Genomic DNA, 19,397 nt, shown 5'->3' with positions numbered 1-19,397 from the left:
TGTTCTGAGTTCCTCATACTTCACTTCATATTTTCATCTCTTTGGTAAATTGCAAGCACCTTTATTCCCACATGATTTGTCTTGTCACCGTAGGGAATTGTGCCACTCTAAGAATAAAAACAAATTTTAACCAGCCCATTTAGCTTGTTGGCACAGAGGTTGGATAAAAAACATAACTGTGGCACTCTGACTCCTTTGCAAATCGGGATGGTCAACATCGAGCCAAGGACTTTATCTACCTAGGACAAAGCATTTTTTACATATTAGGGAACAATCTTCCATTGCTTGTAAACACTAGTCAGGAATGGAGCTGGATAACTGACCAGACATCCAGAAAACAAAAGTAAACAATTTTAACCCGAGCTAACAGTTAGCTGGGCACAGTCATTGTATACACATAAAGGCCTGGCAGGTAGTGCACGTGGCACCAATCTTTTCCCATTGTGCCTCTGCAGCAGCTGCCCCAAGTTTTAGCGCGTCCCTCAGCACACAGACCTGGACCTTGTAACGTACCAGTTTGCAACACTCCGTCATGGACAACTCTTGACACTGGAGGACCAACAGGTTTCCAAAAAAAACGAGTGTCTCCCACTGAGTTGATGATACATAAATGTTCCTCTTTATCAAGCATGAGTTGTGCCAAATATTGGGGGTACTGCAATATGAGCTTTATCAATGTGCATTTTATTCCTCATATATATTTATAAAATGGTTGCTGTAATCGTGGCACAATAAACAGGGGAAATTGTCTTTCATGGTTCCACCTGAAATTGAGAAGCATTGGAAAATTGGCAATGAAAGCTACCCCTGTCTCAGCACTCCAATTGGAATTTCCCTCCCACCAACTCTACTGGAGCCACCATTGACCATTTCTTCTCATTTCTGCAATAAAATGGCAGCGGCTTGCAGAACTCAGGTCACTGACAAATTTCTCTCCTGGAGTTTTCCCTGATGCAGGGGAGAATCCCTCCCTTGAGCAATGAGCAGCACAGCTTTGAGGTGGATGCAAAGTGATAGGCAGGACTGCATCCTAGAGACAAGAATCTCCACTGATGCATTTGGTTAATGTTTATAAATCCAGTGAAGAAACTAAAACAAATATCATTGGTCCTTTAAAAGCTCCGACTTGCAAGTCAATTTAACTAACTAAAAATTATTCACTATTTTGGTTATGTGAAATTTGGATGCAGAATAATTTGGATCAATATGAGGTTATTCACTTTGGAAACAAAAACAAGAAGGCAGATTACTACCTGAATGGTTGTAAATTGGGAGAGGGGAATGTGCACCAGTCACTGAAGATAAGCATGCAGGAGGTAAAGAAGGAAATGGCATGTTGGCCTTCGTTGTGAGAGGTTTTGAGTACATCAGCAGGGATGTGTTGTTGCAATTATTCAGAGCTTTGGTGAGATCACACCTAGAATATTGTGTTCAGTTTTGGTCTCCTTTTCTGAGGAAGGATGTTTTTGCTCTCAAGGGAGTGCAGCGAAGGTTTACCAGGCTGATTTTGGGGATGGCAGGTCTGATGTGTGAGGAGAGATTGACTAGATTAGGACTGTTTTCGCTGGAGTTCAGACAAATGAGGGGGGAATCTCAGAGACTTATAAAATTCTAACAGGACTAGACAGGGTAGATGCAGGGAGGATATTCCCAATGATGGGGGTGTCCAGAACCAGGGGTCACAGTCTGAGGATTCAGGGTAGACCATTTAGGATGGTGATGAGGAGACATTTCTTCACCCAAAGAGGGATGAGCCTGTGGAATTTATTAGCACAGGAAGTAGTTGATGCCAAAACATTGAATGTCATCAAGAGGCAGCTGGATATAGCACTTGGGGTGAATGGGATCAAAGGTTTTGGAGAAAAAGCAGGATTAGGCTATTGAGCTGGATGATCATCCATGATCGTAATGAATGGCGGAGCAAGTTCGAAGGACCAGATGGCCTCCTCTTGTTCCAAACTTCTATGTTTCAACAAAAATAAAAAAATTAGCAAGTCTTCTGAATATTTCTGGATGTTTGCCTGTTTTTACCCTGAGGGTCACCCATTCCCACACTGAGAGAATAACTTTAAATTCATCAAATTTCATCCAATCATGTTTTATCCCAAAGATTCTCACCTTGAGAGCAAATTCCAATGTTACAATGTTTGGTGAATGTTGGGAGAAAGAGAAAGATTTAGAGCTAGAATTATTCTGAAAGCTGGTAACCCTGATAAAATTTTAAATTTTGGTTCATTTTTAAAGTAACAATTTCCTTATTTCATTTGTTTTAATGTTCCAAAAATGTGGATATATGGAACACTTTCTCTCCTGTTCTCACACTTGCATTCGTCTTGTGATATTTGAGCATGTTGCCATTCAGAGATGAAAACAGCTTTTAAGCATCCTATTTCACTGTGCACAGTCTTTGTACATATACTGACGTTTGAAAAGTTGCGCATGTTTCAACACCCCTAGTATTTGGCACAGCTCATGCTTGATAAAGAGAAACATTTATGGATCATCAACTCAGTGGAGGAACTCTTTTTTTTGGAAACCTGTTGGCCCTCCAATGTCTAGAGTCATCCATGATAGAGTGTCGCAAACTGGCACATTACAAGGTCCAGGACTATGTGCTGAGGGATGCTTGGGGCAGCTGCTGCAGAGGCGCAATGGGAAAAAGTTGGTGCCACGTGCACTACCTGTCAGACCTTTATGTGTATACAATGGCTGTGCCCAGCTAACTGTTAGCTCAGGTTAAAATTGTTCACTTTTGTTTTCTGGATGTCTGGTCAATTATACAGCTCCATTCCTGACTAGTGTTTACAAGCAATGGAACAGACGGTTCCCCAATATGTAAAAAATGCTTTGTCCTAGGTAGATAAAGTCCTTGGCTCGATATTGACCATCCAGATTTGACAGAGGGAAAGACAGTTTCACTTTATCCTCTGAAATTAGTTTTCCACAGTGACATTCTACAGCCATAACTTCCGGTCTCCCCAGGTTTGGATTTGGGAGTACCAAACAGTTTGGTTCACATGGGGCCAAGGCAACGGGGGCCTTATGGACAAAATTAGCTCACAGTGAGTAACGCAAGGGACAGTACAGAATCTACAGAAAGGCATGGGTTCAGGGCTAGGCCAAAGGGCAACAAAAGAGGAAGTTTGGTCTGGTTGGCCAGAAGGAGGAAGTAGCAAATGCAGCTGATGGAGTAGTCTCAAATCTAGTGAGAAAAAGTCCTTACTTTGTTGCACTTGTTGATGGAAGTGAAGGTACAGGAGGCTGGGGATGGTCGTATAAGAAGCGAGTTGTAATAAAGAAGAGAAGCCATGGTTTATTTTTGTATTGCTGAATTACCAATTGCAGCAATGGAAAGTAGAAAGCATTAATGCTTTATGCGGTCCAGCCAGATGTGGTAGTGAATGCTTAAGCCAGTTTTCTGTCAAATATATTCAAGATTGCATTCTTTGGACTTGATGGAATGGAGATAAAGCACCTGAGGGGAAAATGTCTAAGAGGAGAGCGGATAATATCTTGGGAGTGTGATTTAGCAGCTTGTTAACTATAGAAATGGTCAATTAATTGTGGGCCAAGGGCTAGATAATGGAGAAACCACATTTATTTGAAATAGATCACAAGCTGAATATGAATCCATAAAGCTATTCAGCTCATGTGAATTCATCCAATCGAAAATATTTTACAGTCTCTCCACTATCATATCCATGTTTCCTCTGAGATTTTGCAAGGCTTTTGTCAATTATTCTTTCTGGGACACCATTTTATGAGTTGATCACTCACTGGGAAGAGTTATAAAAGGTGCCCTGGTCCCCACTCCACCTACCAAGAGATCTGCAGCCCGACAGTCATTTCACAGCCCAGTTAATAGTTTGGAGCTGGGACTTATAACCCTCAGGGACAGGAGGTCCTGCCCGAGTTGCTGGCCAATCAGAGCAGTTATAGATCTACTCACAGTAGTTACAGGTCTACTGCCCCCCAGTAGGAGGAAGTCAATTACAATGATTTGGAACTTTGTAAGTGTTTTGGGGTTAATGAAGGGTTGGTGGGGGCTACGGTTTGAGAGGTTACAGGGGGAGTGCAAGATGGGATGGGGTTATACCATGGCAGGAGGGGGCTTCTTCTGATGGGCCTAAGGGGCCAGTTAAGGAGGGATTCCAGCACTCTACCCAGCTCAAAGCCACACAGGGAAACTTGCCAATCTGACCACAGGGTGGTCTGTCCTCTGACCAGTTAAATACCAGCAATGGCAAGCTGAGGCCAAACAGGAATCTCAGTTACCCTCTTAAGGGCCTCAATTGGCTCACTGACAGGAGGGTAGACTTCCCAATGCCACCCCCGCCACTGGTATAATTACGATGAGAGCAGGGACGGCCAGGTAAGTAGTTTTAACATGTGTCCCCACCTTCAACCCCATCGGGGTGAGGGAAGGGAATGTTAAATCTAATGCAAAGAATTTTAGACATTCTTTCCAAAGTTGCATTCTACCCATTCTATTCTCCCATCTCTTATTCTCGCAATGCAGAAAGAGATTTTCCAGATTTTCATTTGATTTATTACTGTCACATGTATTAGCATACAGCAAAAAGTATTGCTTCTTGCACGCATATCAAAGAGAAGGTACGTGACAGAGCATACCATTCATAGAGAAGGAAATGAGAGTGAAGACTGTAGAATGAAGTTTGAGAAGCATAGAATAAGTGAAAAATAGAATTTGAAGGTATGCTGGGCACAGTTTGCAAGAAGTTGCCTCACTCCAGCGCCATCTTGGATTTCCCTCCATGTATTTTTTTTCCATGTTGTTTCTATAATATTGCCTCTTTGATGCCTCTTTTCTAGGTCAAAAATCTAAGTTTTCCCAGTCTTCCATCATGTGTCTCACAGTTGGGATTCTTCCTGAGACACTAGTTGTCTCACTGCCTTGCCTCAACCTGCACACTATTCAAGCTATGGTCTGACCAGATGACTATTCAACTTGGACATAACGGGCACAATCATTTTGGCGTACTGCACTGGCCAATCGTGCGGCAAACCAGGAAGCTAGCACGCGAGGCTTTCACAATGGGTGCAAACTGGTTCCATGTTGAAAGCCATCTTCCTAGTCCTGTTTTGCCAGCGCAATTGACTGGCTACATTAGGGGTACCATTCACATACACACGGGGCAGGGTAGGTGTAGGAAAATGCTTTGTTGAAATGGCGGCGCGGGCTCATTGGGCCGAAGGGCCTGTTTCCCATGCTGGGTTGTTCTTTGTTTTGTTCTTTGATATAAATATTAATGACATGACACATCTAACACGGCTGTTGCGGGTGAGAGGTCTCCAGCGTTGGGGACCAGATGTGATGGCAACACCAGGAGATCAGAGGGCATTGAAAAACTTGAGTGGTCAGGAGTGCCATCCTGGCAGCATCCACTGGGCAGCATAACTGTGCCAGTGCACTGTCAAATGGGTGGGGCTTGAGTGGGGGTGGGGGAAGGCAAGTGAGAGGCAATGGGGGAAACTCTGCATGGCGGGGAAGAGAGCTGTGCAAGGAGGGAGGCAAGTGCAAGAGGGTGATGGCGGTGAGGATGATTGACGGTGGGGCAAGATCTGCGGATGGGGCGATGGCACAAAACACAAATGCAGCAAGTACTCGGGAGGGCTACTGGAATATTGGCCCCTATTTTAAGGGAGTTGGAATATGAGAGTAAGGAAGTCTTGCTGCAACTGTACAAGAGACCACATCTGGAATATTATTAGTAGTTTTGATCCTTTTATATAAGGAAAGATATTATTTCATTGGAAGCAGTTCAGAGGAAGTTCACTAGGTTTATCCCCACTATGGAGGAATTGTCTCATGGGCAAAGATTAAACAGGTTGGGACTCTATCCATTCGAATGTAGAAGGATGAGAAGTGATCACATTGAAACATATAAGATTCTTAAGGAGCTTCTCAGGATAGATGTTTCCCATAAAGAAAGAGTCCAGGACCAGAGAGTATAGTCTCAGAATAAAGGAGCACCAATTTATAACTGAGATGAGGAGGAATTCCTTCTCTCAGAGGGTTGTAAGTTTTTGGAACTTCTTACCACTGAGAGCTGTGGAGGCAGAGTCTTATGTACGTTTAAGGCGGAGTTAGATATATTTTTGATCAGTAAGGGGATTGAGGGTTATGAGGAATGAGGAGGAAAGTGAATATCAGATCAGCCATGATCCCATCAAATGGTGGAGTAGGCCCAAATTCCTGTACTTATTTCTTACGGTCTTACATTGAGTGTTGAATCATATTTTCTGTTTTGCCTAAAGCATTTCATACACCCCAACTTATATAAAACTAGCAAAAACTACTCAATATTTCTGAAGCAGCTGACAGACCATGCAGCAGTAAATAAAGAATTGGCTTTGAAATGTGTCTTATGCATCCTCAGGACACCCTCTTCACAGCTAATGCAATATTCATGAAATACAGTCACTGTTTTATTACTAAAATGTGGCAGCCACAGTAACTTCTGGCTGATATATTCTAACAGCTTCCAGCCGTGCCAGATGTGTGGTTTGCCCCAGAAATATCATAACCCACCTTTACTTTTGGCAAATGTTAATTGCTGTGTATTCCAAATTTCCTGGTTTTATACAGCCACAAAAAACTAATATCTCATGTAAAAGGCTGGAAAGTTAACATATTGCTTAATAGGTTGACAAGCAGCATAAAAGCCCAACATTTGGCATATGTAGAATTTGTATCCCTCGCACTGTCTCCTCAAAATCAACTGTCCTTTCTTGTTTGTATTTTCTGCAAATTTGACCAATTAACAATGGGTTTTTGAAGTAAATACGAAGTAATGGGTATCTGAACATCAGTCGCTGGGCACCAACATGACACTTCACCAATCTCAATATTATTCCTCTACTTACTCCCTGGGGAGAATTTTAAAGGTGTTGATGATAGCCATGATGTGGAAATGCCAGTGTTGGACTGGGGTAAGCTTTCAGCCTCCTTCATCAGCTGACTCACCTGATGAAGGAGTTTGAGGCTCTGAAAGCTAGTGCTGTCAAGTAAACCTATTGGACTTTAACTTGGTGTTGTGAGACTTCTCACTGAGAATTTTAAAGGTCATGGGGAAATGGATTAGGGTCCAGGCGGGGGTTTAAAGGGCTGAAAAGTAATCAAGTTGGGAAACCGATAAGATCCCATCCACTTCTGGCTGTAGACTAGATGAGTTTGCAGGCAACCAGAAACCTTCATGCTATTGTTGAGTTAAGTTGTTAAAATGTGTAAAGAGGTAATTAACTCTGGATTGCACCCAGTATTCTGGCTTTAGCAACCAATGTATGGGCTCCTTGAACTGTGCAGAGCTTTCAGGCTCAATGAGGCAAGAGCACAGCATGGTTAGGTTAAGTGAAACTGACAGGTTGGGAAGCCTTCAAAGAACAAAACTAAAGAACTGCAGTGATATTAGAGAGAGGTTGCAGCATCCCTTCTGAGAATGTGCTCTTAATGTTTGCCAGGCAACCTTTACCTTCTTGGAAGCCAGTCTTGCTCTTTGCTCACTTTCCTGCTGACAGCCTTCTCTAAGGCATGGAGCAATGCACCTCTACCTTGCACCTCAGATGAAGAACAAGGCAAGCAGCAACAATAACAGCAACAGGAATGTTGGGTGCCTTCTCCACTCCATTTAAGAACATAAGAAATAGGAGCAGGAGTAGGCCATCTAGCCTTTCGAGCCTGCCCCGCCATTCAGTAAGATCATGGCTGATCTGTCGTGGCTCAGTTCCACATTCCCACCCTCTCCCCATAACCCTTAATCCCCTTGCCTATCAAAAACCTATCTATCCACGTCTTTAATATATTTAGCAAGGCAGCCTCCACCACTTCAACAGGCAGAGAATTCCAGAAATTCACCACCCTTTGAGTGAAGAAGTTCCTCCTCAACTCCGACCTAAACCGCCCCCCCACCTTTATCTTGAGGCTGTGCCCTCTAGTCCTACTGTCCTTTCTGAGCGGGAAGAGCCTCTCCACCTCTATCCTATCCATCCCATTCATCATCTTATATGTCTCAATGAGATCTCCCCTCATTCTTCTAAACTCTAACGAGTACAAGCCTAGTTTATTCAGCCTCTCCTCATAGTTCAACCCCCTCAACTCCGGTATCAGCCTAGTAAACCTCCTCTGCACTCCCTCCAAGGGGAAAATATCCTTGCGTAAATGCGGCGACCAAAACTGCACACAGTACTCCAGCTGCAGCCTCACCAGTACCCTGTACAGTTGCAGCAAGACCTCCCTACTTTTATATTCAATCCCCCTCGCTATGAAGGCCAGCATCCCATTTGCCTTCCTGACCACCTGCTGCACCTGCAGGCTGGGTTTTTGCGACTCGTGCAAAAGGACCCCGAAGCCCCTCTGCACCGTCGCATGCTGTAGTTTTTCGCCACGTAAGTAATAGTCCTTCCTACCATTATTCCTACCAAAGTGGACAACTTCACACTTGCCAACGTTAAATTCCATTTGCCAGTTCCTGGCCCATTCGCCCAGCCTATCTAGATCCTTCTGCAGACTTTCCACGCCCTCCGCACTTTGCCGTTCCACCAATTTTGGTGTCATCAGCAAATTTCAACACCATATACTCGGTTCCCTCCTCCAGATCATCTATATAAATGGTAAATAGCTGAGGCCCCAGCACCGATCCCTGGGGCACTCCACTAGTCATCAACCGCCAATCCAAATAGCACCCATTGACCCCCACTCTCTGCCTCCTATTTGACAGCCAATCCCCTATCCACGCTAACACCCTACCTCCAACTCCATGCCCTCTAACCTTCTGTAATAACTTCTAGTGCGGCACCTTTTCAAATGCCTTCTGACAGTGCGAAGGAGCTGGTCATAGAGATTCCACCATCACCCCACCCCAACACAGGATCTATTGGCAGAAGATCAACTAATTGACATGTGTGAACGTTAATATCTCAGGAAGCTCAGTCTACCACTGCTGGTTGTTGCTGATATCTACAGCCTTGTAGAACAAGACCTTCTTTCCAATCAGTCAGGCGGAAACTCATTGCTGCTGGTTGATAAGGTGGCTATTACTTCCCCCCCACACCCCTTTCTGAAATTTGCTGCTCTCTTCCCCTGGTGGCATGGTGGCAGAAGGGTTAGCACTGCTGCCTTACAGCCAGGAACCTGGGTTTGATTCCTGCCTGAGGTCACTGTGCAGACTCTGCACATTCTCCCTGTGTCTGCATGAGTTTTCTCCGGGTGTTCCTGTTTCCTCCCATAGTCTGAAAGATGTGCTGGCTAGGTGAATTGCCATGCTAGACTCTCCTGCCGTGTACCCAAACAGATGCTGGAATGTGGTGACAAGGGGATTTTCACAATAACTTCATTGCCTACCTGTGACTAATAAATAAACTTTAAAAAACTTTACTTTTTGGAAGCAAAGAAACCAGAGAGATTGGTGATTCCTCTAAATGTCACGTATGCAGAGAAGAGAAGAACATTATTTTTGGAGGATGCCTTCATGACATGGGTGTAAGATGATATAAAGATAAGGATAAGTGTGAACACTAGCTGCTCAGATGGGGATGTGAGAAGGAGGTTGGAGAGAGACAGAATAAAGCGTGGTGTTGTGTGTGTTCCGGGGGCTGCTGTACAGGAGAAAATCATACTGTCATACTTGACACCTGAAAATGTTATGTTGCTCACATTCTCTGGTTCCTGGAGATCTTTGAACCTCCTGGAAGACTGTTTCCAAGTTTGAGGGTCAACACTCCTGCTTCTCACTTCCTCATGCACTTCCAGCCAGTTGGCCTTTTCCTTCCTTGGCAAGCATCACCTTCATTTCAGCCCTGTTAATGTTGCAGGAGAACACTCAACTGAGTATCCTTGGCTCAGAGCAGCCATCCCAGGTTTACTCACTATTCCTGTGGTTGCTAAAGGCTAAAAAAAAATCAATGTACAGTTCAGCCAAAGTGATCCATGTCAGAATCCCTTTAATTAGAAAACGATCACTTGATACTTCTGTATGGACATTCCACTCTCTCTCTCTGGTCAGGATAGTCAGAAGTGGAATATGAAATACAGTGGCTTAGTTAATGAGCCAAGGTGAAATCTGGTTCATTGATAAACAGGTTCATGCATGATCCAGGCTTTCCACGCTCACTGGACACCATGGGGACAGGGTTGCTTTATCAACCTCTTTCATACACTTTTGCTTTGATGTTTTAAGTTTCCTTTTCAGCTCTGTTTCTTTGTTGCAGTATCCCTTTAAAAGGGACTGCCTTTTTACTTGTCCCTCAGCTTGCTAATTTAGTTTAATTGGTTTGCCAAAAATAGAATAAACAAGTTCCTGACCCATTACCACATCTCTCCCCTCACCCCACCCCTTTTCACCCCAACATCACCTTATGCAGGTCCGTTCAAAAAAATTCAGTCACCTGATCTTTTCTACTTGTTAATAATTTTTATTCTGCGTGCCCAAGTTTGTTCTGATTTACACAAAGATGAAAGTAAGATACTGCAGATGCTGGAATCTGAAAGAAAAACAAAAGATGCTGAAAAATCTTAGCAGGTCTGACAGCATCTGTAGAGGGGATGTGTTGGTTCTATTCTCTCTCCACAGATGCTATCAGACCTGCTGAGATTTCCCAGCATTTTCTGTTTTTGTCCTGATTTACCATTGTTTTGAGCGCAGCTATTCATTTTTCATTTAGCATTTGTCAAATGCATTTCAGAAGACTAGTTATATCTTGTTGTCGGGTTTCCATAGTTGTTTCTTCTTCTAATTGGTGGAGGTCACGCAGGATCTGTCTTTTTGGATTATCTGAGCCCAACTGCATTTTTTTAAACTGAGCCTCGGTGATTCACCCTGGAACGGCTTTCTATATTAAAAATGACTATTTCTAGGTCATTATTGTACATGTAGGCTTTGCCTGATAATCAATAATTGGCCTGGATCCTGTGGTCAGCAGCCAAGCCAAGGTGTACACTGCTGTGTTTGAAATTACATGCCTACCTTTTTCACTGGCTACGATGTGAACTTGCTCTCCCAGCTACAGTGTGGAACCACCAGCAAGGTGAAAGGAGAGGCGTAGTGATAAGACACAATTCCTGGTGAAGCCATGCCCAATCTAACATCTAAAATCTGTGACTTTCTTTAATCTATGTTAATTACAGCCCTGCTATCCCTCCCCACAACTACCAACCTCCCCGCCACCCTGCACATCACCAAGTTTTCTCCAACATCTGTGGGATTGCGGAGCCAGGTACCTAATAGCTCACATACAGTAAGACTATCAGTGTGTGCTCCACATGAACCCATTCTGGAGCACTGCAATTGGCCTACTCCTGCTGTTAATTCATATGTTTGTATGTATCTTCTGAATTCAAATGTAAGTGGGCTCTCCATAAATTGCATTATTGTTGAAACCCTCAATAGTGGTGAATGTCACTGCTGTTGGGAATGTAAGATTCGGGTCTATATATGTTACACATTTTACTGCGAGGCATTTACACATTTTACTGCGAGGCATTGGTATGAGGCAGTAAAAAGAGAAAGGTGGGTGTTGCTGTCGACCATTCAGCTGGAATATGAGAATGTGCCTGGAGAATGAGAAAAGTCGCAGATTCTGGTTGAGGGTTGGCATTTATTTAGTTACATTACAGTCCACTACAGCGTTTTCAGAGACTTACTTATATCATGACTGTCTCTCTGCTATTGGGTCTGCAGGATGTGTAATTTCCTTTATAAGCAGATCCTGTTGAATGCTGACACAAACAAGAGCAAAAATGAAAGATAATCATCTCAGTCTTTCATCCGCTTCCTCAATATCAGTAGTGTATTTTGCACTAACAGCAACTTGCATTTATACAGCACCTTTAAAGGATGATGGGATCTGGGACCTCACTACCTGAAAAGGTTGAAAAAGAAACACTTCAAAAACGTTCGATGTGCATTTGAGGTGCTGTAACTATAGTGCTACAGATCAAAAAGCTGAATGGAGGCATTAACTGCTTGCACTGGCATGGTGGGCTGAATGGTCACTATCTGTGACATATTTCTATGTGATGCAATACGCAGGCCCAATCTGGGTTTGGAAATAACAGAGTAGTGAACTGGATGTATAGGGGACACCCTATGGTACAATTAATAAAATTGCTTCCAAATTCTAATTTAGAATGAAGTTTTTAAAAGTCCCTTTCAACTGAAGCTTATTCACAAGTATTCCACCCCCACTCCACCCACCTCCCCCATCCCTTCTACAATTCATTGTTACAGCAGCATTAGTACTAGAGGAAAATAACCTGGAAACACCAGAGTAATTATCACCTACCTCCATTCACTATTCTCATTTCACCTTTGAACCACATCCAACTTTCACAAAAATAACTGTTATTCCTCAACCCCCGTGTGAACCCACCTGAAACTGATCATAGCATCACCAAGCATTACATTTTTAAAAGGAAATGAACAAAACTTGCTTTAGAAATCCATTGTAATAACAGTATTGATGATGTTCAGTCATACATCTATTGTGGCCTGCCGTGTGTATAATGTTCCCCATTGGGCCAGGTTGTGGCTCCGATGCTGTTTGCTGACAGAGACAGTGCATGATCTGAGTGAACCGGCCTGCATGTAAGGCGGGTGACAGAGAGACAGTTAATTGTTGGATGTTTGGAAGATGGCATTGGCACTTTGTGAATGTTATATTATTGTTTGACTGTTATTACGCATTGATGATTTATCAAATCTTGGGTGGCACAGTGGTTAACACTGCTGCCTCACAGCAGCAGGAGCCTGAGTTCGATTCCTGGCTTGGAGTTTGCATGTTCTCCCCGTGTCTGCGTGGGTTTCCTCCAGGTGCTCCAGTCTCCTCCCACAGTCTGAAAGACATGCTAGTTTGGTGTATTGGCCGTGCTAAATTCTCCCTCAGTCTACCCGAACAGGTGCCAGAGTGTGGTGACCAGAGGATTTTCAAAGTAACTTCATTGCACTGTTAATGTAAGCCAACTTGTGACAAATCAAAGAAATCTTATTTGTAGGGATACCTCTTACAATGGGCGAGGAGTTTTTGTGCCATTTGGTTGGGGAGTTGATTTCTAGGTCCTGCTTTCTTGTTTAATGCATCAGAAAAAATAGAAAGACAACTCACAGCAGACCCCAAAATCTAGATTAATAAATTTCCAAAGCCCCATCTCAATAGAGCGCTACAGGTCAGATGCTTTCATAATCACTGGCAATTTTTATTTTCCCGATTTTAATGATCGGAGATGTGATATTTTCTCCAGACGGATTTTTTTAAACAATGAACCTCGTACATATCTGTTATGTTTCAGGTGTCACATTTCATTGCTGAAAAGAGCAGTGCTGTCAGGCTTCAGACCTGCAGCTGAGAATGTGTTTGCACTGCCACTGACTTCACTGACATCCATTGATCCGAACTGGGCAGAAATTGGATTTGGACTGAGCAACCCGGGGGCAGATTCCCAGGTCTAAGCGATAGGGCGGGCGGGAGAGCTGGGAAGAGGGTAATACTTCCCATAACGTGTAGTGCATTTTAAATATCCTCTAAAAGTAAAGGTGCAAATGTTTTCGGATGGTTTCAGTTTCGGCATTAACAAGCAGTCAGTCAATCAGTAAAGTTGCCAGCAAGGGGAGGAGGAGGCAGCAGAGTCAGGCTGGCTGGAGGGGGGAGTGTCTCTGTGGAGGCGGACAGAGGTTTGTTTTGCGCAGTGATGAGAGAGGGTGGAGGGTGAGTGGAGAAGCCGCGACTCCAGCCACAAATCCGTGATGTCCCCGGAGCAGGAGGGACCGGAGGGTTAAAGGGCTGAGTAGGAGTGGCGTGTGTACACCGAGGATTTGCAGTGCTAGAAGTGGGCTCAGTCGCAGAAGTTTCTTCCTGAAAAGAGGGAGGTGCATTTCAAAGGAAGGAAAAATAAAGGGAGTTGTGGAGGCAAAGAATGAGAGGCGCTGCGGAAGTGAAGAAATTGGGAGGCAAGGAGAGTATCTCCTTCTCGGAGCGGAGAGCCTCAGTGTCCTCGGAGATACTTTGCAGTGAGATGACAGAGAACAGCCCTTTACTGCCGGGGTTAATGGAGCTGCTGACACAATTCGCCAAGGCTTTCACCTACCTCTTCCCCGTCTACCTGACCGGCTACTTCGGACTGAGTCTTACCTGGATCATCTTCGGCCTCCTCATCTGGATTTGGTGGAAGAGGAACCGGGGCTGGAAACTTGCCCGCTTGCAAGCAGCATTCCAATTACTGGAAGACGAGAAGTTTGTGATTACTAATGAGATTAAGCAAGATCTGCCGCCTTGGGTGGGTACAATCACTGGTTGTAAGATTGAAATCAGATCAGATCTTTGATTGCAGTGGGTTTGGTGTGTGCAGGCGGGAACCTGTTTTTATTTATCAGCACGGTTTTATAGTCATCATTGTCATTTCAGATTTCTTGTTACTCGGCAACCAGATGGCAGTGCAGGGTTTGCTCGCTAGCAGCTGCTTTTTCCCCCCTCCGCTGTTACATTGAAACTTTTAGCGATTGCTTATTTCGCTCCCATATTCAGCAGTAACTGCCGGCTGCGGAATTCCTGCCTCCCTATCTGTTCAATTTTCCAACCTGCCCGGGTTCTTTACACCATTCTAGGCCACACGCTTGTCAAATAATTGCGAAACAGAGCTGAGACCAAAGTGTTGCGCAAGTTAGACAGGTTTCTCGGGATATAATTGAGCGATACTTAATCCACTTCTCATCGGGACATGGAGACATTCACATAATAACATTGTAATAATCAATTAATTGGTACTTGTCCTGAGCACTGAATTCATTTTCTGGGTATTTTCTAAAGAAGTACCTCATAAAAGCAAACATTAAGTAGGTCATATATACGCGTGTGTGTGCATTACACGTGTGTATATGTATATATGTATACAAAACATAGTCTCTTTTTTGGGAGAAACACTATGCATTATCGCTACACTTAGAAATTGAAGTTCTGCTTCAGTAAGAACACATTGAAGACTGCTCGTTTCTTTAGGAAATACCTGGTATAACCTTAGGTGGCATTGTGATACAATAATTAGCACTGCTGCCTCCCAGCGCCAGGGATCGGGTTCCAATTCCAGTTTCCACTGTCGATGTCTGCAGGGTTTCCTCCCGGGTGCTCCGGTTTCCACCCACAATGCAAAATATATGCTGGTTAGGTGTATTGGCCATGTTAAATTCTCCGTCAGTGTACTCAAGCAGGTGTCAGAGGTGGTGACTAAGGGATTTTCACAGTAACTTCATTGCAGTATTAATGTAAGCCTACTTGTGACAATAATAAATAAATATTTTTCTTGGATTGTATGGTAATCCAAAATATTATGGGCCATTGTAATAAATAAGAGAAAATGCTCCAAATGTACAGCAGACCGTTTGAAGGGAACAGTTACTATTTTAAATGATTCCTTTTCAGTGGAAACATAAGAAATTTATGTTGTGCTGCATTGGAATACTGTTGAAGAGATCTGTTCCTTTTCCAAAAGATCCCATGGTAACAATTGAAGAAAGCTCGGGAGTTCTCTCATGTCCCTACAATATACCTTCCACAACAAACACTACTATGTAACTGGCCACTTATCATTGCTGTTTATAAACTGCCTGCTCTTTTGCCTACGTAAAACTATGACTACATGTTTAGGGATATCCTAAAAATGTGAAAGCCACAATACAAATACACCTTCAGATCACTGTGGTTAGGTGACTTATCCATATTTACACATGAAACAGGCCCATACACGCAAAGATGCTGGGACCAATTACCAGCCTTAGATTGTTAGTGAGACCTACTGTATTATTTTGAAACAACTGATGAAATGATTATCTACTTTCAATCACTGGGGGTTGAGAACATTTGTTCTATGAGTACCCGAGTTGCTTTTGAAAATCCATTGCAGGATTTCTGCACTTCCACAGCATAATTGGATGAGACCCATCTTATCTGAATCAGCTCATTATCAGAAGCAGTTTTAGCACTATTGCAAAACTGGCACCCAGGAACTATGTTCTTGTTGCTGTTATGCATTCTTTTGTACTGTAGTGATAGCAAATTAATGAATAAGGTTGCATTAAGGCAGGTAATGTATTCTAATGATCAAGGTAATTTAAATTACAGTGCAACATTTTTTTTAGTGATTCAATATCCTTCATGACTGTTATGGAGATGTTGGTGGTGCTATATGGCAGAATATGCTATTAGTGAAAGATTTCAATTGTATACCATTTGGGAGAACAGTTCATCACACAATATTTTGCATCCAAGTTTACCATCTCAACTTCACTGTGCAGTGTTGGGTGTGCTTGTTATTATATTTTCAATTATGTGTTGTCTTAATAGAGTATTAACTTCTAAGATTTTCCCCATGTGGTCAGCATTTATTGTATAATTGATGTATTAATTTTCTATCTATGCCACTTTATTGCAGTTTATCTTGAGCTTAGTGTATTTGTGGAGCATTCAGTTTTCAATACAGTACCAGCATATTGCACAGCTCATTATTACCTGAAGTTATTTATAATAATTGACACTGAACATTAATGGAGTTTGGGACTGGAAATTATATCACAAGTTCAGCCAAAATGAGAGCCACCTAATGCAGACCACCGCAGACGCTGATTAACTTGTACCTTTTTATGGCTCCTTTTCATGCAGTAAATTATCCAAAGATGCAACACATAATAATAGGATATGGGAAGAAGAACTAACTAAGTAAATTTTCAGGAGATGAACAAAAGGATATTTGAGGAAGCTATTGAATGTGTGGCGAGAAATAGCATGAGTTTCCAAATGAATGATATATGAAAGCAAGGAGGTGAATTTCTTATTTGCAGCATACTGAATATTTGGAATTTCTTCCACCAGATATTTGTTTGTTAGTGTCACAAGTAGGCTTACGTTAACACTGTAGTGAAGTTATTGTAAAAATCCCCGAATCGCCACACTCCGGCATCCATTTGGGTACACTGAGGGAGAATTTAGCATGGCCAATGCACCTAACCAGCACATCTTTTGGACTGTGGGAGGAAGCTGGAGCCCATGGAGAGAATGTGTGGACTCCGCACGGAAAGCAACCCAAGCCAGGAATTGAACCTGAGTTCCTGGCGCTGTGAGGCAGCAGTGCTAACCATGTGAATTCAAAACCGATCGTTAATGAAAAAGAACTGGAGAGCATGTTGAATTCAAAATACTTCCTGCTGCTAACTCATAACTTGCTCATTAGGCAGATAACTTGTGAAAAACACCAAGGTATAATTTGATCTGAATGTATTTTTAAAAACTGCATCTGCTGCAAAGTATAAAACAAAGTGTGAAATGTTTTCATTCCAGTGCAGAAGAAGGCCATTCGTGCCATGCAATTGGTGTTGTTCAGAAATTAAGTGCACTAACATATCTCCCACTGGTCATTCCTTATTGCTGTATTGAATCCTTTGGTGAGGTCAAACATAGCAACATTTAACCAAGGACATGATAGCAAATGTTAGACTGTCACAGTGTCTCAATGGGGTAATATCCTGTTATTGTCATTAATTCCAGTTCTAATTATTGGAGCAAAATAGATTTAAAGAGGCTCGAATGAGGGCGTGTGGGTGCCTCTTCCTCTCTTCAGTGCTTCCAAAATGAAAAAACAGTTCTCATGTCAGAAACTTGGGGAAGTAGCTATCTTGATTGTATTGGCAAGACTCTCTGAAGTATGTGCCCCAGCTTTGACATCATGGCTAGCTCCCTGAATACAACTGAACAAGTAAAAGAGAAGTTTGGAGATTTCTATTCCAGAGCTAATAGCAAATAAAATATCAGAAAATTACACTGGTCAAAAGATCTCTGGAAAATGAATTAAATCAATAATATTGGCTAACTTGGAATAGTGATGAGGCTCTAAACTAACTGATTCAGTTACTGTCATAAACTACCAAAGCTGTTAAGCTTTGAATTTAACAATGGAGTGAATTAGATTAGATGGTCAGGATTAGATCACAGTTTTAATTTAGTTTTCCTGAAAAATGTTACAATTGTTGATAACAAACCTTTGACTAGTTATGTCCCAATCTCTTGACTCCATATTGATGGTTACACAATGTGAGTTTGACAGAAGCATCATCAGGGTTTTGATGCACAGTATTTTACATTTATTTAACATATTAGAAGAGGTTCACAGGACAGATTCAAATTTATTCAACACCGTAATTAGCTTTGACAAGGCATTCTGCAATGGATTTGATATACAAATTAGTCATGATCTGACTGAATGATGGAACAGCCTTAAGGAACTAAATAACCTCCTTCTGTTCTTACATAGCATAGCAATCGAACTGATGCAGTATGCAATTTGTTTAAAATAATAATTAAACATGCTGTCTTAATAACCTTTCCAGGTAATCAGCCCTCTCAGTAATTAATGCGTGCATAAGAATGCAATCAATGACAAGTCAATATTTACTGTTATGCTTATGCTATTTTACTCCCTTAACTGATGTAGATTAAATACTATATTATTTGAGTGAAGAGTTTTTAAAAAATCTTCACAAAGAGGAACAGGAGTAGCGCAGCTAAAAAGTTGGCTGAATGATGTGTGTTTTTTTTCTGGAATGGGAGATGGTATGCAGTGGAGTTGATATTAAGACCTGTTTTGATACATGCTAATGACTAGCCTGCGATGTGCAGGGCTCAATTTCAAAATTTGCAATAAACACAAGGCTTGGAAACATTGTGAGCATTTGATGGACTTCAAGAGATCAGACTGGTAGAATGGGCAGACGTGTGGCAAACTCAGTTTAACGCAGAGGAGTGCAAAGTGATACATTTTAGTAGGGAGAATCAGGAGCGGTACTATTAAAGGAAGGGTACAATTATAAAGTGGGTACAGGAGCAGAGTGACTGAGAATTAATGTACAGTTGAACATGACGGGACAGGGTGAGAACATGGTTAAAAAGACAGGCATAATCTTGGGTTTTATAAGTTGAGGCACTCAGTACAAAAGCAGGGAAGTTATGATAAATCTTCATTATACACTGATTCGGCCTCGAAAGGCGAATTGTGCACAATTCTGGAGATTGCATTTTAGGATGAGTAAGAAGAATTTACATAAGTGCGGAAGAAGGAGTAAGAGACTACAGTGGTGTAGATGGATAAATAAAGCTGGGGTTACTCTCTTTAGAGATGAGAAGGCTGAGAGAGGATTTGATAGAAGTGTTCAAGATCATGAACATAAGAACATAAGAAATAGGAGCAGGAGTAGGCCATCTAGCCCTTCGAGCCTGCCCCGCCATTCAATAAGATCATGGCTGATCTGTCACGGCTCAGTTCCACTTTCCCGCCCTCTCCCCATAACCCTTAATCCCCTCTCTTATCAAAAACCCATCAACCCGCGTCTTAAAAATATTTAGCG

General features: G+C 42.4%; 1 protein-coding gene across 1 annotated transcript in view; it reads left to right on the top strand.

The window, feature by feature from the left end:
• Window positions 1-13,671: 13,671 nt before the first annotated feature.
• The window catches only part of LOC145350197 (extended synaptotagmin-3-like), a 98,877-nt gene continuing 93,151 nt past the window's right edge, over window positions 13,672-19,397 (top strand). The window contains exon 1 of the mRNA XM_080199259.1: window positions 13,672-14,287. Within this exon, the coding sequence (XP_080055385.1) occupies window positions 13,928-14,287 (360 nt within the window). The 5' untranslated portion in view covers window positions 13,672-13,927. The remainder of the gene's footprint in view (window positions 14,288-19,397) is intronic.

This window comes from Carcharhinus amblyrhynchos, chromosome 11, assembly GCF_965287045.1.
Source record: "Carcharhinus amblyrhynchos chromosome 11, sCarAmb.v2.hapA, whole genome shotgun sequence".
Classification (NCBI taxonomy): domain Eukaryota; kingdom Metazoa; phylum Chordata; class Chondrichthyes; order Carcharhiniformes; family Carcharhinidae; genus Carcharhinus; species Carcharhinus amblyrhynchos.
This window is presented reverse-complemented; position numbering and strand designations above follow the sequence as displayed.